Consider the following 26,990-nt stretch of genomic DNA (forward strand, 5'->3'; position numbering starts at 1 on the left):
GTTCTGTCTTTCATTTACACAACAAGCTTTGACAATTGAACCCTAAAACTTCACACATTCCCAACATGACGACACTATTCAATTTCAAAATTTTTATCCATTTTCTCTTATCTAAACAAACTGCGGGCAGCGAGTGTTACGTCAGTTGTAACCTCAGGGTGGTGGAGACCGAGCCATGACAAACATTTGAGAACAAAATGTTCTCGCGGTCAGACTGAAGAACACGGTGACTGAAGAACACGGTGATACATTTGATACAGTCTTTCAATGTGGTCAGCTTTATGCAGAATTACAGATTAGTACATTAGTTTAAGAGTCACTGTGGGAGTAAAGCTTTAAGCAATAACCTGCGACTTCGACGTTAAATCAGTTATCAGCTTCACCACAAGTTTGACTGTTTCATGAACAAGTCAATGCTTGTGTTGGTATTGTAATGATCTCAGTATAAAGCAATTTTCTCATGAAGCCGCTTGGTTTTGGTTTGAGCTTGTGCTGAGAGGTGAGACATGATCTAAAAATAACTTTAGATGCGTCCACAAGTGGAGAATCCAAGAGTTCGGATGTGCCTACGTGGACTTTTGAGAAAACACAGCTGTCAAGTTTTGTTTTTTATTACAGAACACAAGCCCAAACCTGCTTTGCTTGACAGACACCCACCTTTGGGTTGAAGCTTCCTGCCAAAAGGCTTTGGTTATGTAGCAATTGCAGTTTGGACACGTGGAACTTGTGACTCCTGCAGCCTGAAATGTCAGTTTTGAACGAGTAAGTTACAAGTGAGGAAACGAGGGAAGAAGTGGACTGGTGTTAGAGTGTCTGAAGATCTGAGCGACCACACGTGTGCTGTGTATATGCACAGTTTACATATGAGTGTATTGCCACACACTCGTGGTAAATGAGTCAAACAAACGCAGCAGCTGCAGCACGGCTGACTCAAATCTTTTAGGATCAGCCGGCTGCTTTTTGGTTTTGTTCACATCGACTCTGATCTACAATCTGATGTAGCAACACAGTCGAATGCCACAAAGGGAAGTGGGTGTCATTAAGCAAGCGAGGGAAATGCAGTGAAGAAGTAACAGGCACTACAGACCTAATGTTTATTACAACAGAGGACAAAATGGGCAAATTAACATCCCTGCCGAGAAGTTCCCCCCCTATCAGCCCATCAATAAATGCACTGAAGTGAAGCTGCTGTAGTTCAAATGGGATCATGAAGGGTGACCCTGAGGACAGCGGCGTCCTTCAGCTGCACGCCCGATGGCCTCGCTTCAATTTCTTTGTGTCAGTAATTTGCAGCCGCTCCAGGTGACCTTGCTCTGGGGTTTTGTGTCGCAGTTGTGCCGCAGCGAGAAGGGGCAGATGGATCGTCTGCGTTTCACCTCATTCAGCTGAATTCACAGTTAAGTAAGGTGAAGCACATTTTCTGTTCGCTGAGCCTGTAGGAGAGCATGCAGGGCATTCTCTCAGCCGAACACTGCATCAGCAATCCTCACTAATTAGTCCCTCTCCTCCTGTGAATGAATGTATCTGCGGGTGTGCTCTACGGCGAGAATGGAAACTCGTAATGTTCCGAATGCAACTCTACAGAAATTGTGTGCAAGCTTTTTCACCTATACATCCACCAAGTAAGAATAGAATCAGGATGCGTCATTTCCCATTGCTCTGCCATTCAGATGCAAATAACATTATCTTTAATGTTTTTGCAGGAGAAGGACCACAAAATAATGTCATCACCAAATTTTGTCGCATTGCAGTTGGTTTTAATGGTGATTTATTCATTTCAATTGTCAAAATCCTCTTTAAGCACATGTGGATGGGATTGATGTCCTCCCTCGTGTATATGAGTATGAGATCCTTGCTTTCTGCTTTCAGGCGCTTGACAGAAATGCAGAATTGCAAATGGAAATCAATATTCGCACTGGATTTACACTCCTCCGAATATAGATCTAATTCAGTTTTCCTGCCGCTAGAAACAAGAGTCTCTTTTAGCCGACATTTAGCAGTGAGAGTACAACCTGCTGTGAACCAGCGTACGGCTGGAAACTCAACATATATGTGAGAATGTGCAACACAGACGCACGTGCAATCAAATACAAAACATACTTCACATGTGAAGGATAAATATATGCATGGAAGTGAATGTGTTCCAAGAAGAGGGACGGGAGGGTGGTGGAGGAAGGAGGTTGTTTTGAAACAGAGACAAAGAGCCATCTGACGCAGCCCCGCACTTTTTTTTTACTCCATGTTCTCGTGAGGGGGACCTGGGTCCCTTATGTAAGACATCTCGCTGGGTGTGCACACACTGCAGCAGGCCCATCTCCCGCCGGCCAATCAGAGGGCTACCTCAGTTGCCTGGGCCCCAGTGTTTTGTTCGACCATCCTGTAATAAGATTCGCTCCCAGCGTGCGGCTGCTTCCACTGGGCCGAGGCAGAAAGTGAAGGATGAGACATAAAGAAGATGAGGGGGGGTGGGGGGGTGAGGGCCCTGCTGCTGGGCGATGGGCCACAGACGCCATAATGCTCTGTGCCACAGCTGTTATTCCACATGGAAACCTGTTGCTATGGGGATGGAGGCCAAGACCCAACCACCATCCTCCCGCCCTCGGGCCCCAAGAAAAATGTAAAGGCTGATGCTGTACATTATATCACTCAATAAACAGTCACAGGCTCCGGCAGCTCAGCCAGTACAGTCTGCTGTGGTCCTCGTGTGTGGCCACGTGTGAAAGACAGAGGTGAAGAGAAGGTTCTGTCCTATTTAAGATTTGTTTTTGATATTCACACCATACAATACATGTCAACAAATGTTATTTCATTTACAGGACCCTCATTAAATATGCTCTTATGTTTTATCATTTATTTAATTCATATGTGAGGAGGGAAAGGCCTGTTCTCCATTTTATTTATGAATTTAAATATGTATTATAGTCCCTTTTTTTAAATATAGGTATCTTATGTGGAGCCTGTGGGGGGGGTGTTAAAAATGACTCTTTATATCCATCATATATCATTATACCTGTTGAAATAATATCAAATAAAATATTGAAAGGAAGAAGATTTTATGATTCTAATGACAAATTTTCTTTTTTGTTTATTAATTTATTATTTTATTATTATTCTGATTATTATTATTGGTGATTTAGTGTTTTTTTGGTACCTTCTGTAGTATGACCTTAACTTTTTATTGATTTATCATTTAGGAAACGCTTTATCCAAACATCTAATGTCCTTTTCCCCGCTCCGTCAGTCTGGAACAGGACGGTCAGAAAATCGATTTTGACTCTGGGATCCCGGTCACTTTTACGAGCTCTTTAAATCAGGGATCTCTACATGGGCTATGAATTTTGAATGAAGTGCTTGACCTGATCTGACCTGCACACTGTGCCACGAAGGCTTTGACACAAGGGCTTGGTTGAGACAAAAGGATTAATTGAAAGAAAAATACAAATAAAACAGGAATGGCAGGTTGAGGCGCTGTGATACCAAAGAATACCAGGAGCTTTATTTTCTGCTTCCTTGTAGGTCGTTCCAGGTGCAATAAGTTGACTCCCTTCTGTGTCACTGATCCCTTCCAGGCTCCTGTTACACAACCGTGTCCTAATCCCGTCCATGAGGTGGTAACTTTAACCACAGATTTAGGGTGAGATTAGAGATTCACACAACTTAGTCCTGCACCATTATAGACACAAAACCATGTTGGGGTCTGGCACGTCACATAAAGTTAAGTTAATCTGTGCGAGGGACAGTACAGGAAACAGTGATGGTTTTAGCTTTATCTTAATCATTATAACCTGTTGGATTTTAGTTTTAGTCTTATTTACTGCATTACCTCTTTTAACTACCATTGTAACATTTATTATTATTACTTTAACTATTATTAATATTGTGGTAATTATTATCATTTCATTATTTGTATTAGTATTAAGTGGGTTTGGAATCATAAAACTATAACATCTTAGTTTAATAGCTGACAAAAAAATAAGTGATTAGAGCTTGACTTGTGTTTAAGTGGTACCATTATATTTCTATATTTGTAGTTTAGACTTAGATTTGTCTAAGAAAAATAAAAAGTAAAAGCAGATCTGTCTAATGAAGGTATTAAAAAAGAATATCAACTTGGTACATTGGCTCTGTCCCAATAAAAAAAAAAAAAAATGTTGAAAAAATGGTTTTCTTAAGGGAAAAATTTTATAGATAATATTTATTCAGCATAAATAAAAAACATGTTTATTCTTTGTTGAAGACTTAACACTTGTGTCATAAGAGAACTGAAGGTTTTTTTTTTTTCATTCTTTCAGGGCAGATTTTTTGAAATGTTGCCAGAAGCTTTGGGACATTCAGTCCCAGTCATCACTTAAACCTGTGAAACAACTTTTTTACTGTACAGCTCTTGGAGAGAACCATTGTTTAATTAAAGTCGGATAATTACGTTGATAGATGTGGTTGCTACACACCTGAAAACCCAGCAGCCATTGTCCTGTAACGTCCAAGAAACTGTCACTACAACAATTCCAACTATTTAACTCAGCCGATTTTACTGTGGCAGCTTTTATCGTCCTTTATCTGGGAGTTAAATCTTTCTACAATCGCTTTATAGTTTCTGCTTCTTTATCTAAGTTAGTGTGTGTTTTTTTGTGGTATTTACAGGCTCAAGATAATAACACTTTTAGAGTCAAGTGGAAGAGAGTTGGTGGGTATCTCAGCTGCAGCTTTTTGCTCTGTGGTGGTTAAAGCGGTCACCCTCAAGAGCTTCTTGGTTTTGAGACTGCAGGCGAATGTGAGCGTCAGAAGCAGTGATCAAATGATACCAGCAACTTCCCAGCTCTATACGCACTGTACTGAGATGTTCATGATCACGAGTGGTTGTGATACTTCTGTCAGTATTGGAAACAACTACCAAAACATTCGATTCCATGTCACATGCGTCGGGTAGAAAAGTTGGATGGCCGCACATTGCAAGAAGTCATTGTGCAACAGGTGCTTTGTTTGTGTTTGCTTTGTTAGTTTTGGGTAGAGCATGACTCTGATATTTCAATGGGCTGATATCAGCTGATGTAGTCTGATCATAGACACGCGCACACACACACGCGCACACACACACACACACACACACACACACACACACACACTCACATGTCATAAGATTATTACAAACATGAATCAAATATTTAGTGCATATTTTATGCTCTGGTAACTGTGTTGTATATATATAAAAAACATGATTTACTGTTTATATATTCTATTCTAGTCTATTATACTTCATCAGTACAGCTCAGACACAACTCTAATAAACGACTGAAGTATCACAGACAGAGTAAATAGTTATTGCTCAATGTGTTGTCCATATGTGCTTCATTTGTGTATAATGTTACAGTGTCAGACTGTCGTCGTAAGTTCATTGAACCTGAGTGACCCTGTGTGCGTGCGTGTGTGGATGCGCACGTGGCGCTCTCTGCTGGCAAAAATAATTACCTTCAGCGCTGCAAATAAAATCAGCGATAACACCAATAATTGAAATAAAATAAGAATAAAAACCCTTTCATAATTGTTTTGTATGTCACAGATTGAGTTTTATTTAATAAGGAAATGCTTACCACAAAAAAAACCTCGCGTGGTCAAACATTATCTTCAGGCATTTTACCGGAAGCCTACTCGCCTCCCTTCAAGCTGGTGAAGGACCCCAGGATGTCCATGCTCGCTGAGCGTATGTACATTTCCTCCAGAGTTTTCATTCATATTCTCCTGTTTTCCTTCAAAGTAATAATGTTTAATGCGATGTTACGTGTTCTTAAAACCCGCCGCTACTCACTGTCAAGAGTTTTTCATCCGAAAACATTCAGTATATACTAGTTTTTTTATAGTATCCGGGTAGATAGCATTAGCACTAGCCACGGCACTCTGAGTGGACACGTGTTTCCTGTAGCTGTCCATCTTATCTCCTGTCGCTCATTTACAGCTAAATGTTTTCTCCTCAAAGCCTGAATGTTTGCAGTCTTTATTGTTAACAAACCTTTCAGCTGTGGCGCTTTGTGTCCTCGTCGTCTCGTCTCTTATTCCCGAGAGGACGGCAGCTGTCAGTCCCTGTGTTTACATACCACCACCATTTAAACACCAGTTCTCATGTTGATCTGAGCTCAGGAACCCTTCATACCGACCCAGTGAAACCCGGTGTGTCGCCTTGATGTGATCGTCCACAATAAACTCATTGTCGTTCAGTGGAAATCTGACTTTTACTAGTTGTATTGGCTTTTTAAAGATATTTAGGTATTTATCGGTTTCAATCTATTATGATGATACTTTCTCCACCTTTTGTATAAATTCCATTCGTAAATAACATTAATTGCAGTCTAGCTTCCAAATATAAACAAGGATGTAGGATATACACACCAGAGTCTGAATGTTTTTGCCTGATTATGCTCTTAACTGTAAATAATACTTTGGCCACACATTTGATGAACCGCTAAAGTTTAACCAAGGCACACTTCTAGTTGTGCGTGTGTGGACATTATGACGGTTTGATAAAGCAGCACAGCTTTAAGAGGCCGTGCAACCACTGACACAGTATAGGGTTTCAAATGTGTATTGAAATGATTGAGACACAGGGTTATACAACAGTGTGAGTGTAACAGCTGTGCGTTAGTTTCTATGTCAGATAGAACATGTGTGTTCCTTATCTTGATTCTGCACAGTAATCCGTTGTGTGTGTTTACATGGTCTCACCATGGTCTGCTTGCTGCGAGTTTCTTCTCCGGACACTTTATGTAATATTGTGCTGGCTGACTGTTGTGTAATAATGCTGCTGTTTTCCCTCCAGCCCGGAGGAAACAGAAGTGGTCTGTTGACCCCAGGAACAGCGCCTGGAGCAAAGATGAGTCCAAATTTGGCCAGAAGATGCTGGAGCGAATGGGCTGGTCCAAGGGCAAGGTAAAGTGTGGGTCTGTGCTGTTTCCTGCTGGGCTAACTCTGGTGCCTTTTTAGTGAACGTTAATGTCACATGTCATGTCTTGTCCTTTTTATATTCAGGGCCTGGGCAGGACTGAGCAGGGCTCCACCGACCATATCAAAGTAAAAGTTAAAAACAACAGCTATGGGTTTGGAACCAGTGCCAGCTATGAGGTGAGTACATTTAACACTTACATCATACACGAGCATCTTATGTGATGTGAGCAGCTGTATTTAAAGTTCTTGAATACCTACTACTATTTTTTTTCTTAGGCTTATTGCTGTCTTTCTTTTAACGCTATAATTATTTCAGTATGAATTTGAATGACCCTCTTGCTGCACAGATACTAAGATATTTTAGTTAATACCTCACGTAAAAACACCATTATACTAGTTTTTCTCCAGGACTGATTCCATAGTGCAAGTTCATTATCTACCAAATTATTTACTCGAACTATATTTCATGCAAACAGCAGCAGTTCTATCTGTGTTGTTTCCTTCTGCTGCCATCATAACTTAATTGCACAAACATTTTAACTACAAACTGTGCACCATGCACAGCCGGCGTACTCACAGCTCAGTGCTCCGGGTTTTATGAGACATATGGCAGTTCCACTCACAAGCTGTTTAACGATGACTTGATTGTCCTCAAGGGGGAATTTGTGTCACACTCGGGTGAGACACAGACATAAAGATGAAACTCAACAGCCGATAAGACGTGCAAATGCTTCAAAACAATGTCACACATCCCACAAGCTCACATAACACAACATCAGTAGCAGCATAATATAAAACCTGGTGTACATCCACCCTCATTCCGCCCAATCATCCTTGGTTAAAACTCCATTGTCATTCACCAGTATTAGCATCAATCTGACAACTTGAAAGGGAACAATAAACCAAGCCTTTGGGAATGGATGCTGTCTAGAATCTAGACATCAACATTTAGCTCCAGTTTTTACTTGGTCTGAAATTGTCTGTAAACAAACACTAAACAGTCACATCACTGTCAAACTGAAGTGTCCCTTTTCTGTTGTGTTTCCAGGACAACTGGATTGCTCACCAAGATGACTTCAATGAGCTGCTAGCTCAGCTGAACAACTGCCACGGTCAAAATAACAGCAAAGGTGTGTACAGCTGTGCTCTGTCCAAAGGGGGGGGGTGTGGGGGTGTGTGTGTGTGGGGGTGGTAGTAATATAGAAATGGATCATGCACCACCAAAGTAGTTGCATATCCCTCAGTCTTTATGGTGTTGTGTAGAGACAGGGATGAAAAGAATGCTCTGCTTGCCAGGTGATGCCAGAGCATCAAAGTTTTACTCTGTATCATTCTGTGTTTGAACAAAGCCAAAGTACTGACGTGCAGCTTCCTCTGTTTGGTTGGTCCTTGTGTTGAACAGTAGAGGGTGCCACAGTGCCACGTTTAGTAGAGCAAAGGTTTGGAAATAGTCACCGTCACATAATATCGTCATTATTACAGTTCCAGATGACAAATCACATATAGACTTGTGTTATAGAGGAGTTGGTAGAGGTTTGTTGTGATCATACTGAACACTTAAAATGTGTAACTACATGTGACCATGTTTTTGTTATTATCCACAGACCCTCCACCGGATGAACAGAAAGGCTTCAGCTTGGAAGAGAAATCCAAGACCTCCAAAAAGAGGGTCCATTACATGAAGTTTACCAAAGGTGGGTTTGTCTTAGTGAGCTGAGAGAAGACAGATCAGGGGGATAAACATGGATTAGGAAAATGCTAAATGCAGAGTTTACTTTTCTCACTCTGATACGTCATGATATTAATTACCTGTTAAATGGTTTTTGTAGCATCCTGCAACAAACTCAACCAGACCGGATCTGTTCAAATGTATTTATTCATCTAAACCAGTTTCAAGAGAACCAGGAACTTATTTGAGAGCTGCATTAGCTATTTTTTCTTCCACCACAAACTAAAATAGATGTTCTGTTTTTGGTTTTCCACACATACACACCCACGTACCATGTTCTCACACAGACGGACAGACGGCCTCCTTTTACTCCTCGTTGAACCTTGTGCTCTTGGCTCGGACCGCCGACGCTGATCAGAGCCCTGTCAAGCCTGCGCTGGGTCAGTTGACCCGGTCAGTGCAAGGGGAGGTTATTAATATCTCTTCCCTTCTACTTTCATTACTCCTTTACACGTCAGGAAGTCAAGATTTGCTGGTCAAGGCCTGTACACCGATAGGCACGAGGAGGAATTTGGTGTTCAGGACCACTGGAGAGCAAAATGAATAACCACAAGCCCATATCTTACTGCTGAATGTTACTTGAGTCTGCAATATAGTTTAGTGACTACATGAGCTATGTCTTTGTAAGTTTGTCGGAGTGTGCATCTGTTATTTGTTGCACTTTTTTTTAAACTCCCAACATATTTTTTAGATGACGCTAATTTTGCAAGGCCCTGATCAAATATGCACACATGTTAAAGTAGTGAATCAGTAATTTATGAGGTCAGCATAGATGGGGGAAAACGGAATCTCTCAACTTTTGCCTTACCTGGAAGCGCTTTTAATATTTACGTCATTCAACAGCAACTTCCTGTTTCCTGTTTGGGGCATCTGGCATGTCCATTTGCTGTCCGTTTACCCAAAAACAACACCTCCCAGGGGCTGTGCAAGCCATTAGATGACCCCACATGATAAAATGTGGCCCCGGTCCACCCCCCCCCAGACCCTCTCACCCTGTTTTTGTGATCTTAATTTGGCAGGAGCCAGAAAAAGCATGTTACTGACAGATGAGATGCACCAAGTCACATTGAAGACATGAAGCGCGGGTGTTCGGGGTGTGAAGATGACACCTTGTTTTTCTCATTTTCTGCCGCCCGCCCCTTTTCTGCTCTCACTCAACATACAACTTGATATGACAAAATTTCAGAAGTCCTGGAAAAATATATAATGTAGAAATGAAGTGGTCACAAACAACAGCAGTGATTCAGACAATTCTCTGTTCATCATTTATCTGTCGTTCACCTTTGAACTTTTGAATTTGCACTCAGTGCTTATATCAACTTTGCATTAGGATGCACTTGTACCCAATCCTGTCGCCAACTAATAAAGTCTGATCCCACAGGGCTTTAACTTGTAATCCATTTGAGGAGATCCCTCCCATTATCACCACCAACTGAGCAGTTAGCACCTGATGCTGCTGTTTCATGACTCTTATTTTATTTTTAGACTGTCAGAAAGCAGAGAGGGAAACAGCTTAGAGGGGAAACGCAGGTAGGAATGTTTTCACTGGAATTAAATCCAGGCAGTTGAAGACCTGTCAGTTGGGCTGTGTTTAGCAACATAATACCACTTTAACCTATCTCCACTCAAAGATGCGTGCAACAGTTGTCATGCAGCATGAAGGGACACTGGCACTTATTGTTCTTCCATAAACGACTCGTAGCTAAATATGAAACTTGAGAGTTCAGTTCTCCGCCTGCCTTACGTGATCCGACAGGCTTAAACTTTGACTCTGACCCTGTCAGATGTGAGAAATTGAAATGTCTGATCCAAACAGTCAGACTTAAAGAATCTAGTTGTTGTTTTTAATTTTACATCATTTTATCTTTTTGATCATCTGAGGCCTGTGGTCTGGATCAGCTTGGGTCACCAAAGAGTTACCCAGCAACCGGTAACCTGCCACGCCTGTTTGCATGCTTCCCCCGACCGGCTCCTCGCCTATGAAGCTGTTGCCAAGTTAAGGCTTGGTAATAGATTTAGCGTTGCTAAGCTGGTTACATGAGAGATAGAAAAAGTCAGGTACTACTCTCATAGTTCTGCGTGTGCAGAGGTACGACCACGAGCAGGCAAAGTGCAACCATTATATCTGTCATTCGTCTTCTTTCAGATTAAAAAGATTATAACGTGTAGTTTATAAGCAATGACGAGGGCACTCGGTAGAAATTTTATCTCCAACAAGGCCAAATAGTCTCCACATTTGAATCCACTAGATCCAGACTTGTATAGTGACCTGCACCATTTTTTTTGTGTCAAGATCCATGTTTTATTCACACGCGTTGCAAAACACAGTATCTCACAATGTTAAAAGAAGTATTAAAAAATCCTGTATCCGCCCCCTGATCTGTATCCGCACCAATGGGTAATGGGTCCTGCCCCACCACTCCACGAGATTTCATAGAAATCGGTTAAGTAGTTTTTGTGTCGTCCTCCTTACAAACAAACCAATGCTGATGAAAACACCTCTTTGGCTGAAGTTATTACAAACCTCCTCAATTTCTTCCTTAAATATTTTACTCTATTTATCCTTTGATTTATTTCCCTTGATATTAGATCTGCAAAAAAAAACATATTGCGGCTGCCATAGCATTGCACTGAGGTATCACTGAGAAGCCCCACCAAACATCTTGGTGCAGGCCTCCTCCTCACTCTCTTCTGCTTTTTTATCGATATCCTGTTCACGCTGGCTCCCTGACTGCCAGCGCTGACGATTGATGACCTTTGTTTGTGGGGAAAAGCACCAAATTCTCCACTGCTGAGGACCGGGGGCCCACAACATAAACCAGTAACCCAGTTTTAATTGCTGCCTCCATCTATCACCTGTCAGGCCAGCGAGGGCGGTTGATGCAGAGTTTAACTACAGCTCTCCATCCGCTGTGCCGTGCAGCTGGTTTGTCACTCGCCCCTTTTGTGCTTTTAACTAAACAGATATTTACGTTACATGGACACAGGTTAAAATGCTTGTGTTTAACATTGGAGACATTCAACACCATCAATCTTACTGTGATCTATTAAGAAATTAGATAGTTTTTTTTTTCTACTTATCACATTTATGTATTTGTCAGTTACAGTTTCACTGGTTTGTTGGTCTGGTTTGACTGGTTGACAGTTGTTGCCATTTCAACTGTTACTGTGGAAACCAGCATGTTTTCACTAACACTTCAGCAGCCTGCATATCATCCAGCCACCACTGAACATTTAAGAGGAAAATGGAGTTAATCTCCTTTTAATCAGAACATTGTTTGCACTATAGCCTGAAAGCCTGAGAATTTTTACTAGTACTTCCTGAAAAGTCATGTTGGGCATAATTTCATGCCTGACCCCAGTCCGGTGGACGACAAACACCACACACACACACACACACACACCCCTCTTTATTTATTTTATTTTGCAGCATACTTTCTCGGTTTTACTTCTCAAACCTGCATGTGCAGTGACTTTCAAAGCCAAGAGTTGGTGAGATAGAGGTTTAAAAGCAATAAATAACCAAATGTTATCAGAGCCCTGCTGGAGGAAGAGGATGCAGCTGTACGAACAGGACCCGGGCTTGAGACAGGCGACTGTGTGCTCCAGGAGTCTTTGAGGCCTGCCTTGAAAATGGGAATCCGGAGGCGTGGCGTGGCAGACCTTGTCGTTGGTTTATTTTTCTTTACCGTTTTATCCCTGGAGCAAGAAGCGAGCCACGCAAACCTCCCCTGTCTTTACCACCACCACACACACACACTGGTTCAAACAGTTGCACCCCTAGATGTTTTTATTGTTTTTTTTAATGTATTCAAGAAAATGTGACTTGGGTTTTCTATACAATCTCTGATACATTGGTACTGATTTCGCATTATTTTACATTTCTTCCAATATTCCAAGTTTTTAATTGTATGATTTATTCTTTGTTTGTGTAATTGTCTTCTTTTAGGAAAGGACCTGTCCTCCCGCAGTGAAAATGACCTGAATTGCATCTTTGGAAAGAGAGCACAATCTACCAAAGAACAAGAGCAGGTAAAAGATGTGAACATTTTATACGTCACTCAAATCATTTTTTAGTCTAAAATATATTTTGTTATTGATCCATAACATTCTAATTCTGCAAGAACTAATCCTGTCAACGGTTGATCACTTGTACAGAGCTCACTTTACAATCTGTAAATATAGTTTTACTTCGTTTATTTTATCATAAAACAATGAAAACATAAGACATTTATAAAGAAAATACAAAATTAAGCTTAAAAAATATAACCCAAAATTACTGTAGCATGAACATTGAAGCATGACAAGAAAAATGATTTGTTTCATGATTCCGCAAAGCATTTAAGTAATCGGCAGCATGCATGATTTAGTGCATATGCCAAAATGCATTTTGTCCAGCGACAAATGAATTATACAGAATATTTCTAATCCAAGATCTAAGTTACTGATTCTGTACCAATCCAGTATTTGTCAGAATTTGACGAGAGGCCTCAGATCTGTTTAAACCAAGTCAAAAATCAAATCATGCACCATGGGAGCAGACGGCATACCTCTGGCCAGGTGGCTCGAGCTTATCTGCCTCTGTCTTGGTAATTAAGGATCACCGCTAGTGCTGCTGCCTCCATCAGTGGCTGCTGCAGCATCATGTCATCCTCCTGCCTCCACAGGGTGCAGCTCCTGAGCAGCCCGTGGCCCCAGATAAGCCATGTCACAGCATGCAGCTTTAACACAGCCAGCAGGCCACTGATGGCGGCAAGAGCACCTAAATCCAGTTAAAGGATTTGCACTCTCACCCCCTACTTCTCTCTTTCACACTCCTCCCCAGTTCTCTGCTTCTTGTCTTGGAGCGTTCACACGCCAGCGGGCATTATTAGAGACAAATCAAAATTGCGGTGAGCTGTGCAGAAATCGGAAATGATGATGCTTGCAAAAAAAAAGTTGACTTTTTTTTTTTTTGCTCTTGGCAATCGGTGATTGGTCACTTCAAATGTCACTTTGCCATTTTAAATGTTGTGCTGGCCCTCATGCTTTTGAAATAAAGCTTAAAGGCTCAGACAGGTGCAAGTTGAATTTGAGCCCAGTATGTCCCTTTTGGCTTTTAAATCAAAAACCAATGGATAACAGATGGGACTGTTTTTCCTTTTTGCTTTTGCATAAACTGTGGAATGTTAATTGTAAAGACACGAGATATGGCATAGACACACACAACTTTTATGTGTTTTTTTTATGAATTAATAAATCCCCCTTTATTTTTGTTGTCATAACTTCTGCTGTCCACGTAAACAAGGACAATGATGAATGTAGCTTTTGGACTGAGGGACAGAAAAGCCTCTCGCTGGCCTCCTCTGTTTATCTCCAGCATTTGGCTTGAAGAAATTGGCATCTTAAAATCCATAAATTGTACGGAAAAAGGAAAAATCCCTTCTCTATTCCCCTGCAGGTGCCGAGCCATAACATCACAATGGCCACAGCTCCCCAGCTGATTAACATTGGAAATGCAGGCAATACACACCATCATTTTCTCCCTAATCGTTTGGTTATGGGCTGTTATTTTTCAGCCAGGAGGGACACCATTGACCATATCGAAAACACTGAACACAATTACAATGGCTTCCCTCGAGGCCTCGCGCTGAAGCCCAGCAACATCTGAGGTTGCAGGGAAGAGGTAAGGAGGGTGATGGACCAATCAAGCTTTAGGCATTGTGCAGGATCTCCTGTGAGCAAGTCCATGACTCTGCGGTAACTCTCGGCTCACGCTGATCTGTGCTTACAGTCGTCCGCCATACTGCTCCAGCACAAAAAGAAGCGCAACACGTGCAATAATCTCAGTACTTGTCAGATGTGTTTTCTATGTAGTGACAGAATAAAACTTGCGAGCTGTGGTTCGTCGGACGAGTTAATTCAGGGTCTGTACAAACTGTCACCGCTCAAATTATCACATATCTGACAAGTTGAGTTCCAGGAGACTCGACCAGATCTGGATCACCTTCTGCAGACATGCCCACCATCTCCCCCCCCCCAATGAATCTTCCACCACTTCACCTACCACTCACTGCTGTCTCTCCTGCCTCCACAACCTTGGCCACCCCTCCTCTCCTCCATTGCTTGGGTTTTCCTTCCTCTGCAGTGATGTGCTTCCTGTTCGCCTCTTATCGCTGCACACAACGCTCCCTGAAATGCAGACACACACACACACACACACACACACACACACACACACACACACACACACACACACACACACACACACACACACACACACACACACACACACACACACACACACCAACGCCACACTCAGCAGTCCCACATGCCTCTGTTCATCAAAGGCAGCACTGGATGTGTTGAAAAGAACATATGAGCAGATGGGACAGATTATAAACCCCTTTGTATAAATTGGTTATATTTAGAGGGCCACTAACTCATCTATTGTCGTGTTTATTCTAAACCGCCGTCTTTTATGTAGTTAAAGTGTAAAGAAGTAAAAATGTGGTATTAACCACCCTTGCCACCTTTGACTGATTTAACGGAAAAAAATCTGCAAGAACATAAAATAAGTTTTTATGTATTTAAGTATTTTCTACTCTAAACCTCTGGGTCTGCTGAAGGCCTTGGAGGTTCAGTAATTGTAATGTTAAAAACCAAAACATGTTTGTGGTGGTGAATGGTGCCAACATAAATTTTACACCATCCTGGGATGGTGAGTTGTCCTTTAGTTCATTTTTGCCGTTATACACAAAAAGACTTTGACCCATTGCTGGACATGTGCTGCCGACAATGGATTAAATCCTGGTAGGGAGATTGATGGTTTGGCTCCTTTCACCAGTAACAGCACATCATCCTTTAATGGCAGTTGTCTCCAATCACAGTTGGCAAAACTACTCGTTATAAAATGGTCACTTAAAAATGTTGTGAAACTCGTACAAAAAGTTACTACATAGTTCAGTTTTTTTCTAAAATGTATGTGTTTTGAAACTAAACTGACTTTCCTCTATTCTGATTTTTAAGATAAAAATCGTCTGTCTAATCTTAGGTCCTGACTGCGTGCTCACATTCAAGTTTAAAATCTTTATATATTTAGATGTTGAATGTTTACTTCCGTTTCTTTTGATATTCTTTACACTGTCGCGGCTGCACTCTTCTGATGGACATTTCATTGAATTAAATTGAACATGAACCATGGGCAATTATAGAGGACAAGTGAAAATAGAAGGTGTGTGTGTGTGTGTGTGTGTGTGTGTGTGTGTGTGTGTGTGTGTGTGTGTGTGTGTGTGTGTGTGTGTGTGTGTGTGTGTGTGTGTGTGTGTGTGTGTGTTCCTTACATTCATGTAGGATGCACACAGGGTTCTGTACACGTCACTGTTTAAGTTATGTCTTATTGTCCATAGATTACACTGCCAAGCTGTGACTTAATGGTATCAGTTCTGAATAATTCTGATTCTTTTTTTTGCTATTGTAGCATCTTCATAAGATAATTCTATATATAAACAATAAGAAATATTGATTGACCTGACATGTTGAAATAACAGGAGGAGCTTACTAAATTTAGGTTTGTTGTTTCTTATGAATCACTTCCTCTAACATTATTCATTGGATGACAGCCTTTCCACCCATTCATGTAGCCACCTGAAAATGTGTGCTTTAAACCATTATTTACACTCCCTGACCGCTGAGGGTTATCACCTTGCGGTGGAACACCTGTCCGTCTACACAGGTCTCTGTTATCCATCACCTATCCCACGCCTGCGAGCCTCCTCCTCCTCCTGCCTCCTCTTGTGCCCCTCAGCACAATTACTCACAACATGACAAACGACAGGCCCTCTCTGCCGAGATATCAAAAAGCCCCGGCCACTTCTAAATGAAGGCACTTTGGCAGCCCTGTGCTCCCTGTGCTTATCGGCGGGCGAGCAGTGCCCCTGGCCGTCCTGCGTCCCCCCCCATTCCTTCCTCCTCCTCCTCCACCCCCGGCTCTCAGTGCCCTCCTCAGGGGGTTTAGTTAGGGGAGCCACATGGAGGGCCGGCCCAGCTTGATTTATCTCCCTTGCCCCTCTGCCCGGCCACTCAGGCAGGCCGAAAGAGCCGACGAGGCTCCAACGGGCCTCGGCTCGAAAGCCCGGCATTAGCTGAAATAAACCATTCTGCCGCCCAGTGAAAAATGTCCTCTGATTGGCTAATTAATCAGTCAAAGGGGAGCGACGCGGCTTGTGACTTGAGGGACCCAAGCGGGCGACCGCAAAGGGCCTGCTGATAAATAGACTCCCCGCCGATTCATACATCAACAAAAGTTAGTCATTTTTTAAAGCCGCCAGCTCAGATGAAAGGTGGAAACCAGCCATAGTTTTATTTTTTCACCCACATTTTCTTTCACATCTTTTTTTGTGCGTTCAAATCGACAAAATTCTGTTTTATCTTTTTTTTATTCTGTTTTTTTATTGTCTTTTGAATGTAGAGCCACATTTTTAACACCTAACTCATCTCAGGTTTAGATGATTGAGTATTGAATGGCCATGCATCAGATGGTTACATTTTCACTCAGACGCGATAATTAATTTTAAAGAAAATTGAATTAGATTTCAGTATAGAAATGTTTTTTTTTTTGTGCTGACTTATCTGAATTGTCTTCAGTTTGTAAGCTCTAAATGAAGACTAGACTGAACTCCTTAATCAGTTCAGTAAAAAATATCTTTCATATCTATTTGGTATTTAAGTTTTATGATGAATTAATAACTACAACTATTTGACTATTAAAAACCTCATAATTGTTACTGACTCAACCGTCTTATTAGCTTACTCCCTTAACATGTCAGGGAAGAAAAATGGTCGAGCATAATTTGGTACAAGCCTTGTTATGACGTCTGAACCCTCCAGTCAGACAGTCGGTATGGCGCACCCTGCTCCCAGGTCAGTGTGACCCCTGTGCCCTCTCCCACTCCCACTCCTGCTCGGGCACAAAGGGCCGAGGATCAAGCCTCTTCGGGTGGCACCTGTTGCGAGTTTTTCCTGCCCACGCATCGTCCACATGAAGGATCGCACGTCAGCAGGGGCTCCCCCGATACCACCATCTTAAGGAATATGGGGAAGGGGGCGACGCCAGTTGGGGGCCAGAGCGTTTGGCAGATGCGTCAGCATGGCGTCTTCTGTGCTCAGCTGAAAGCGCAGAAGCAGAATGCGTCTTCGATTTAAACACTGTGTAACTCTCGTGTCTAACACACGCTTTGAAAACTAATACCGAGACATGTGAACAATGGATTGAGGAAGTGTTGTATTTTCTCAGTGTGTCAAAAGCATCTGTTGCCATCGCAAAAGCTGCTCTAATCTTGAGACATTTTTTATTTAACTTGGCTTTTATACAAATTTAGAGACATTTTTTTAATGTTTTCCCATGTGTTGACTTCTATCATGAGAATATAAACTGATAATTGTTGCCAAACTTAAACATGTTAGTATAATTTATATTCAAGCTTTTTTTTAGCAGCTTTATTTTATTTAGCTTATAGTCTGAGTGTCTCTCCTGTTTGTTCTTCACTAACGGGATCATTCCTCACTTACTGTTAAGTTTCACTGCACAGTTGAATTGAAGGTATAAATAGGAGATTTTGTTTTCATCTCAGTCCATTACTCTGCAGTGTTTATCTGTTGAAAGGGGATACTGGTGTCAACATGCGTCGTCTCGATGTGGTCATGGCAGGGAGCGGGGCTCATTGTGAACCTGAGGCGCGCTAATTCATTCTCAGATAACATCTAATTGCATCAAGCAAAAGCTCTCCCTTTCTTGAGCACGTTTGTTGACAGGCCCTTTTGCTAATACCGCCGAAAATATCGAGACCCGCCAAGCGCCCCCCCCTCCTCCCGGCTGCAACGACACACTCTCACTCACACATTTACCACCTACCTCCCTGGCAGTTGTGTGGACTGCTCCCTCCTGGCCATGCCAGCTCGCTGACACTTACAGATTAGCGCAGGACAAAAAAAGGAAAAAGAGCGCGTCCGTCTCTTAGTTACGGGCCTGTGCGAGAATACATGGGGCCAGAGCAATTACCGCCTAGTGAAGCTAACCGCCCAAAGATTTTCCAGTCCTCTCGGCTGTTTACAGCCACCGACTACCGTTTAATCACTGACTCTTTAATCTAATAAATCACAGCTGGTGAAAATAATCACTGTATCTTCCCGCTGTGGGGTTGGGGGTTGGGGTGGGGGGGGGACCCCTGTGCTCTTGAGGGGGGCTTCGTCGGCAAGTGTTTGTGGTGTTGAACCAGCGCAGGGTAGTCACGCTGCATGCATAATGTTGTCTTCATTTGTTACTTATGATAAACGTTCTCGCACTGGGCACATAGTGCAATTTTTCAAAACCCATTTTTTGTGTTTGTCTTAACTACACAGAGAAAGTACGCCTTTAGCAAATATATTGCTTTGCAGAGGCTTCCATGTGTGGTATTAAAAGTACTTATGGTGCATCCTTATAGAGCCTTCCTGCTTCTTTCGTCATTATCTCTGCAGAAAGGGAAGATAAATATTAGAATGACTCTGACAGTAGTGATGTTACTTAACAATCTGGATGGTCAAAGGTAGAGTTTGCTTATTTACCAGGGAATGAGGTATTCACCTGTTTGTCTGTCCGCCCACGTCAGGCCCATGAAGGATGGGCTGCTGGACCTGTGCGCACTCATCAGGGGAGACAGCTGGCTAATCAGGGCCTGATCCATAGACCTCGAGTATAGCCAAATTTATTATTGTGGCAGGACAATGAGGGCACACTTGTGCAATTACAGACCCAACCAATATTGGCTAGAATTTATTGGAAAAAATACAAACAAACAAACAAGTAATGCAAACAGGCAGTTTCTAAGAAAATAAATGAGCAACTGCAGCTTTGTCGGATGCAAATTAACATACGAGCCAGGGGTTGAATTTAGTTTTTGCTGATTACTTGCACATGTTTCATTTATTTTAATAACTTGTGTTAGATTTATTAAGTGAAATTCCCAATCTTGAATTTAAGTCTTGAATTTAACCACTCACCATATCAGTGGCCCTTATTTGATTTGGCTTTAGCCTGGTTTTTAAATTAAATGTCAGATTCAGAGTTCTTATTTTCAGTTTATTTTATAAATAAGTAAAGTATTACCAGTCAGTTGTGTTATACATAAAAAACCTAATACTGCAGATAGTGTTAAATGCCTCAGTTTACTCTTTTTGTAAGTAACCACATTCACTTTGCTACACAATTTTACAAGACCTGTTTTCATAGTAACTATTAAAATGAAATGCTCACAATTCAAATGGATTTCTTAAAATAAGTACTTAAGTTAATCTGCATATTTGAGAAACTGTTGCCAGCAAAAGTTTAATGTTAAGTCATATGACACTTGTTTTGTTAATAAGGGAAAATAAAATGCATTTAATACTTTAACAATGCACAGAAATCGTGATCTGAATGTCCATTCAAACTTATGCTCCACTGAAGCAGCAGCAGACCTCAGATTTGTGTGGAGCGATGATGAGATTATAATGTTCCTTAAACACATGAAACATAAATAACATGCTTCATTGCCTTCTGTAGTTTTTCCCCATTTAAGGTTTGACTGGCACTTCAACTTTTCTTCTGCCACTATTTAATGGCACTCGATTGTAGAATTAGTCCTACAAAGCACTACTTTTGCTAAACATACATTAATTCACCTTTTGTTCTAACATTTTGCATGTAAGGGCAAAAAAGTAGTTTTGGTTGCTCTATAAATTTAATTCATTCAGATCTGCTCAGTAATCAGTTAGTTCAATAAATTATTTGCCGAGCTTGTTGTGTCGAGAAAGTTTCTCATGCACTCTCGAGATCCTTCTCCATCATCCCTCTGCTGGCTTGCCTGACTCTCCTCCTGAATGTGTTGGCCTCCATGTCTTGGCACCTTGGCACATGTCTCACTATTGGCTTTCCATTGGCTACATTAGCAGGGACAGATAGAACTGGAGTGTCTTGAAGGAGGCGGCCTGTTGAATGTCTTCCCACCCTCTCCTTTTCTCTCGGACCCTCTGCGGGCCCTCCCTGTGTTCCCTGCCCAGCCCCAGCCCCCGCCAGGGGAGAGAGCAGAACAGGAAGGGCCCGATAGCCAGCCAGACCTCTCCACTGCCGAAGGAGCCTTATCTCAGACCTGCACACAGTGCACTGAGCGCATCCTTTTCCTGGGGTTCTGGGTCTGGGAGGAGGAGGAGTAGACACGGCTGGATATAGGTGTGTTCTCCAACCCTCCACTCCTCAACCCCACTGTGTTGGAGGCCGGGGCTGTCTTTTTCCACTCATTCTTCTCTTGTTCCAGCAATTATGTAAACAGATTTTGTAAAGTGGTTAAATCCTTTTTTTGAGATGTAGCTGGGAGTTTCATTCAAATTCTTTAAAAGTGCATGTAGAATGATGGAAAGCAAGCTCTTTACTCTTTAAAAAAATGTATATAGACCCAAATATGACTTAATTACACTGTGTGTATTTGAAGACCCTCTGTAGCTGCCTTTTTAAAAAGTGAGAACCAACATATGGCTGAATTAAGAACAAATAATTTGGTCTGGTCTGTCCACTGGCTGTCCAGTTGCAGCTAAGGTGTGTAAATACAATACAGGTGTGTCATTACATTGTTTGCACAGAAGAAAAGTCACAAGAAGAGAAGCAGTAATGACTGATTTATTCACTTATATTTAGTTTAAAGTCTGAATACTTAAAGCGACTAACTACCTCAAATATCACCCTAAGAATCAAATTATTTTGATGGTACACTGATTTGTAAAAGTGTCTGTTTCATTCCCAGTCTGCACCCTTTCTCTCTTTTCTTGCACTATATAACTTTTGTGAGCACGTATGATCAACCATAATAAGTGCATAACTTAGACCATAACAAGAATGAAGAGTACAGTCAAACTTTAGGTCATTTAATATAAGAGATAAATGCTGTTTTTAACTACTTCTAAATCTTTTTAAGAAACGACAGTTTGGTGCGTTTGATACAGTGACATCACTTCTACTATTCAGTCGTATTTCTGTTTGGTGAGTGGGACTAAGTAGTCAACGTTCTGATCAAGCAATTGCTTTGTTTTCAGTAAATGAAAACTGCTTAACCTCTTGTATTCAGAGCCCTGTATTGATTCTGCAAGAGGTCAAAGTTAGTATTAATTTCAGAATTCTTACACCATTTTAGTTCAATTTTTTTCACATTTTCTTATTTATCTACTGCATTCAACATGCAAAGGCTCCTGTCGTCAGTAAATTCCTACAGTAATGGTGACTGATAATATCAGGTTGCAGAACACAACACACACCTGGAAATCGAGAAACAAGATCTGAAGCGTTACTGCTGAGTTGTTTCTTAGTGACACGTTGCCCTCGGCACTCGCCAAACAAAAATCTCCAGGGTTGTGGGTAATACTGACTGGATCTGTAGTTTTCTCTCCACACTGTATGTGTGTGACCAGCCTGTGCTCAGCACAGCACTTTACCCCTGCTGGATCAGAGTCTAATGGAGATCCCCAGGCAGTGAGGATGAGCCACATACCAAGTTCCAGCCACTTTCCCCAAATGAAGAAGATGTTTCTCTCTCAGTCACTCTCCTCTCATTCACCCTCTGCCTCTCCTGAGAGTAATTTCACAGGCAGCTCTAAAGTGGCCCCCGGCCATCTTCCCAAATCCCAGTTACATGTTGTTTGGCGCGGTCAGCTCTAAGCCCCATTGCCACTTTCCCTAGCAGAGTGGATGCCATTGTGCCGTAACTGGGAGTATAGATTTTCTCTGGGAAGTTGGAGGGTTTTGTTTAATGGCACCTCACCTGAAGGGCCTCGTCCCCCTTGTTAGAAGTTGGGCTTCTTTCTAAAGAAAACTTAGTTGTGTCCTTCATATCAGTGTGAGGCTTCTGAATCTATCTGCTTTAGATATGTTATCATGTCATGTATCAATCAAATCAGTTTGGCTTTCATGATATTTTTCTTGTATAATTCAAAGCCCAACGAGAGATAATTTATGCCTTTTTATAGTTGCAGAACAACCTTTTTTTAAAAGATCATATTAATCAATATATTAACCGGCAAAAACAATGGTCATTTTCCTTATGGAAATGTATTGACTTTTACTTGGTTAAGACAAATGGCTTCTATGAAACAGGGTTTTCAGGGATGTCCCTGGCGACTGCTTTTTATAAAAAAAACTTTTTTTTTCTGAGAATGAGGAACCAAATTATCAGCCAAAATCCGATGTGGTATACTAAAAGCCCTGGAGGGAGCTTAAAGCATATGTCTGTATTTAAGTCGGTTTATGTCCCACAAGACTTGTTCGATCTACATCTACAGATCCACATTGTTTTCCCCAACCATCAGTCAGCCTGTCTATCTCAATCAGCGTTGAGGGTCAAAGTAGTGTAATCTGCATGTAAAAGTTCAAAGGCCAAACCATGAGGTGACTTCCACACGACCGCATTTTTCAATTTATCTCTCTCAATTGTATGGTCTGAAAAATGCCGTCCACTTGGTCATCTTGGTAATACACAGAGCGGCCGCATTGTTTAGTGCGATTCTCAGGAGGAGCCTCGGTATTCTTCTGGACGAATCATTATGCATTGAGTAGGCCGTTAGGAAAATGAAGACGAATGGGTCGCAGGGGCACCGTGACAAATTGTTCCTGCTGTAGAGTTAGAATCTGGATCATGTTGTGCTCCACAGTTGTAAAGTTGGTCTTGTTTAATGTGGAGCCTGAAGGTCGGAGAGATGAGTTGGTCAACAGACGACTCACCTCCGCAGATTGGACACAGTTTAACCAAAACAAATGAATGAGCGCCGCCTTTTTCTCGTTCTCAACCTTTACTGTCAGCGTAGCGATCGCCTCCAGACTGAACAGCTTCCACTTTTAAAACGGCATAGACTATTTTCCCAAAAACAAAAGCGAAAAAGTGCACAATCAATAATCAAGTCACGTTATCTGGGGAGAGATCTCACGATGACACATGCTTTCACACATGCACCGAAGTCTGGATATTTTCCTGCAATTATCCGGAGGGGCTGTACGTGAGAACGCGAATGTCCAAATCAGTTGTTCCGGACATTCTCCCGAGTTTCTCCTGCCAGCCCCCTCGTAGAATGTCCAGAGAATTCACAGCAAGCGAGGGGTTGTGTTGACGTTTCTAACACACGACGGAGTCAAAACTAAGAAAAAAATAAAAGAATACATTTATTTCAAGTGTTATACACGGTGAAAATGTGGAAAGACGATATTTGAGTGCTTTTGGTTAAAAAGCTGAATTTCTAAGTCCATGCATGCTCTACCCGACAACACGGTAAAATATGATTGTTAAAAAATAAACTGCAACATAAACGCCATTGAAAGAAAATATACATAAAAACTCCAATTTGTAATTTACTGTAGAACAGTTGGAGTGTCATTCAGGATTTTCCTTAAAATCTGGATTGTGTTCTGTTAAATTTTGCTCAGTATTTTAGAGCATTCTGCGATTTTCTGATCTCGATCTACTGATATAAATATCACCAAGTGCATTGGTTCATTCAGATGGGAAAGTCTCAGCTGTAGCTTTCTTTACTATTGAGGAGCCTTTACAGAGGGACGGCCCTTAGGAGATTAATGTGCAAGGACACAGCTGCATGCGTGGGGCTCTTCAGTGCTGCAAGAGAAAGATGAGAAATGTCTTTGATGCTTATTTTAAGTTGATCCTTTTAACACCTTTTTGTTACATCAGCATCCTTTTTCTCTTTTCACTCGCTGGTTTGTCTTTTTGTGTTGATTGACGATCACTTAAGCTTCTGGGCGAACCATTGTGTGCTGTCTATTTCTGTGTAGATTCTCTAAATGCTGCATTAAATCCTAACTCTGTATTGTCTTTTGTGTGTCTTTGGTGTAGGAGAGCACCAGCAGTGATTCTCAGGCGGAGACGGAGGAGAAGGTGACTATTGCTACTACCGAACTGGATACGGAGGCCATCGCCCAGACTGTGACCAGTACGCTCACTATGCAGGAGTACTTTGCGCAGCGAATGGCTCAGCTAAAGAAGGCTCGGGGACAGGACCCACGTGCGGCTTTCCGGGCAGACGCAGAGACCAGCGAGACGTCAACTCCATCCGAGGAACCCATCCACAGTAGCAACAATGATGCGGAGGAGCCCAAGAAGAAGAAAAAGAAGAAGAAGAAAAGGGCTACGAATGAGTTGGAAGTGGTAGAAGACAATTGTAGTTCTCCCATTGTAGTGGAAGACAACGAGAACCAGGAGCAGGAACGTAAAAAGAAGAAGAAAAAGAGGAAAATGGCAGAAAACGAAGGAGCTTCAGCCGAGAACTGCAGCTCCACCTCTGGTGTGGAGCAGAACTGTGAGGAGCAGCCTCCTTCCAAAAAGAAAAAGCTTAAAAAACACAAAAAGGAAACCGAGCTACTCAATGGACACGAGCCATCTGACGATCAAACTGTAGAATCGGAGGTTGTTCCGAAAAAGAAACACAGAGAGGAGGAGGAGGGCGATGTTGTAGAGGTGGTAGTGCAGAAGAAATCTAAAAAAAAGAAGAAGAAACATCAAGAATAGGTGGAGTCAGGGGTATGGATGAGTCCTTTAGTCTTCAAGCTCATACTTATGGAAAATGTCTTAAGAGCTAATCAACCTAAAAACCTGTTCAACAGCGAGAAGAAAAGGGGTTTGATATTTGATCACGCTGCCCAGTAAAGCCAGTAAGTTGTACTGGTGGACAAACCATGGCAGTGACTTTCTCATTTGTCACAAAAAACAAGCATATATAACCTCAAAAATGTTAAATTATCGCTTCAAATTTTCTAACGACCCTATTTCTTTATTCTCTGTCTTTACAACTAGAATGGTAGAACTCAACCTCTGTCAAGGCAGAACAATCTTAAAGTAAAAAAGAAATCCTGGATCAGCCCTTTAATCCAAATCCACACCAAAATTGAATTGGTGAACAGGCGAAGGTCCAAAGCCTCCACCCAGTTTTGTAGAAACTTACATAATCCTACAGACACAGGTGAAAACATAACTTTTTGGGGGTTAATAATTTCATGAACCTAGTGAGCTAAATTTGATTAATCTGTGATATGTCGACTGAATAAAATCAAATTTCTACTATTCTACCAACTTTTTAAGAACCTTTCAGTCTGTCGTCTTTACAATTGCTATCATTTTGTATGTTTCCATCTTTTTTTGCCAACAGCTATTTTTTAACAGATTTCTTCAATCAAGATCTCTTCATATTGTTAAAGCAAAGCAACACAGTGACAGTTTTTAGCTTTGGTTAAAAACTACAGAAGCACATTGAAATGAGTCTCTGATGTTATATGAACAGATGTAATTTGATGGTGTTTTGGCCTCTTTCTCATCAGATTCATGAGCTGTAAGCAAATCCCCTTTTAAATAAATCCAAAGGTTTATCCATGTTTGTTTGATTAATTTTGTTGCCCTCTATAGATAGATTTATGAAAAATGTATAGGAGACTGGAGAAGAGAAATGCAGGAGCTGAGCAGGTGTGAATGTAATCTTTAGAAATTCCAAGTAAGCCCACATGCATCTTTGTATCCAAATATAGGTGAATTTCACAACACTCACCATTTCAACTTCCGTGTTGTTTACGAGGTTATGAAATCTTTTCTTTGACTTGACAAACTCTAACAATCCAGTCACGTTCAGCATGTTCAGTGGGTGGTGTGAGTCAAAGGAGGAAAAAGGAAACTACAGCCGTCCAGTCTTGCACATCGAAAACAGCACAACATTCCTTGTCACTATTTTGGGTTTTCTCCGTAACAAAAACCTTGCGGGATCAGACCGGTTCATTTGTCATCGTGTGACGACAATGGAACCTGAGTGTCACTGTACGCATCTCCCTTGTGAGGCTGGTTTTCCTTCATGTTGTCATACACTACAGTCAGCTGGAGATAACTCTCAAATAACCGCTGGTCCATGTTTTGTTTTTATTTATCCTTAATTTAAATAAGAAGGCCCCATTGACCCAGAGTCCTGGTCAAGATGGGCAACAATGAAGTGAAAAAGTTTCAAAAAATAACAAAAGGCAAACATAAAAAAACTAAGAACACGCATAGAAACAGGAATCTGTGGCTAAAATAAAATATGGGAATGAAAGGCGCATTCCAAGACCAATGAAATTGATTTTGGAAAAGTGATTGTAAAACATTTTTAAACATGCCAAGCGTGGATAACAATTTTTAGTTCTGGTATTTGTGACCGTGAGAATATTCTCTGATGATCATGTATGTTAGCCGCTGGTACGAAGCGACGACAGATTAGATAAGTATTGTGGTAACTCGCCCAGTAAAGCTTTTGCAACAAAAATTGA

The 26,990-nt window shown here is 41.5% G+C and overlaps 1 protein-coding gene across 1 annotated transcript; it reads left to right on the forward strand.

The window, feature by feature from the left end:
- Positions 1 to 5,626: 5,626 nt before the first annotated feature.
- On the forward strand, positions 5,627 to 26,075 carry pinx1 (PIN2 (TERF1) interacting telomerase inhibitor 1). Its single transcript, XM_035144171.2, has 7 exons — positions 5,627 to 5,698; positions 6,809 to 6,918; positions 7,018 to 7,110; positions 7,982 to 8,063; positions 8,538 to 8,627; positions 12,612 to 12,694; positions 24,544 to 26,075. Exons 1-7 carry the CDS (start codon positions 5,680 to 5,682, stop codon positions 25,213 to 25,215), a joined length of 1,149 nt encoding a protein of 382 aa, XP_035000062.2. The 5' UTR covers positions 5,627 to 5,679; the 3' UTR covers positions 25,216 to 26,075.
- Positions 26,076 to 26,990: the final 915 nt, after the last annotated feature.

The sequence above is a fragment of the Hippoglossus stenolepis genome, chromosome 20, assembly GCF_022539355.2.
Source record: "Hippoglossus stenolepis isolate QCI-W04-F060 chromosome 20, HSTE1.2, whole genome shotgun sequence".
In the NCBI taxonomy this organism is placed as follows: domain Eukaryota; kingdom Metazoa; phylum Chordata; class Actinopteri; order Pleuronectiformes; family Pleuronectidae; genus Hippoglossus; species Hippoglossus stenolepis.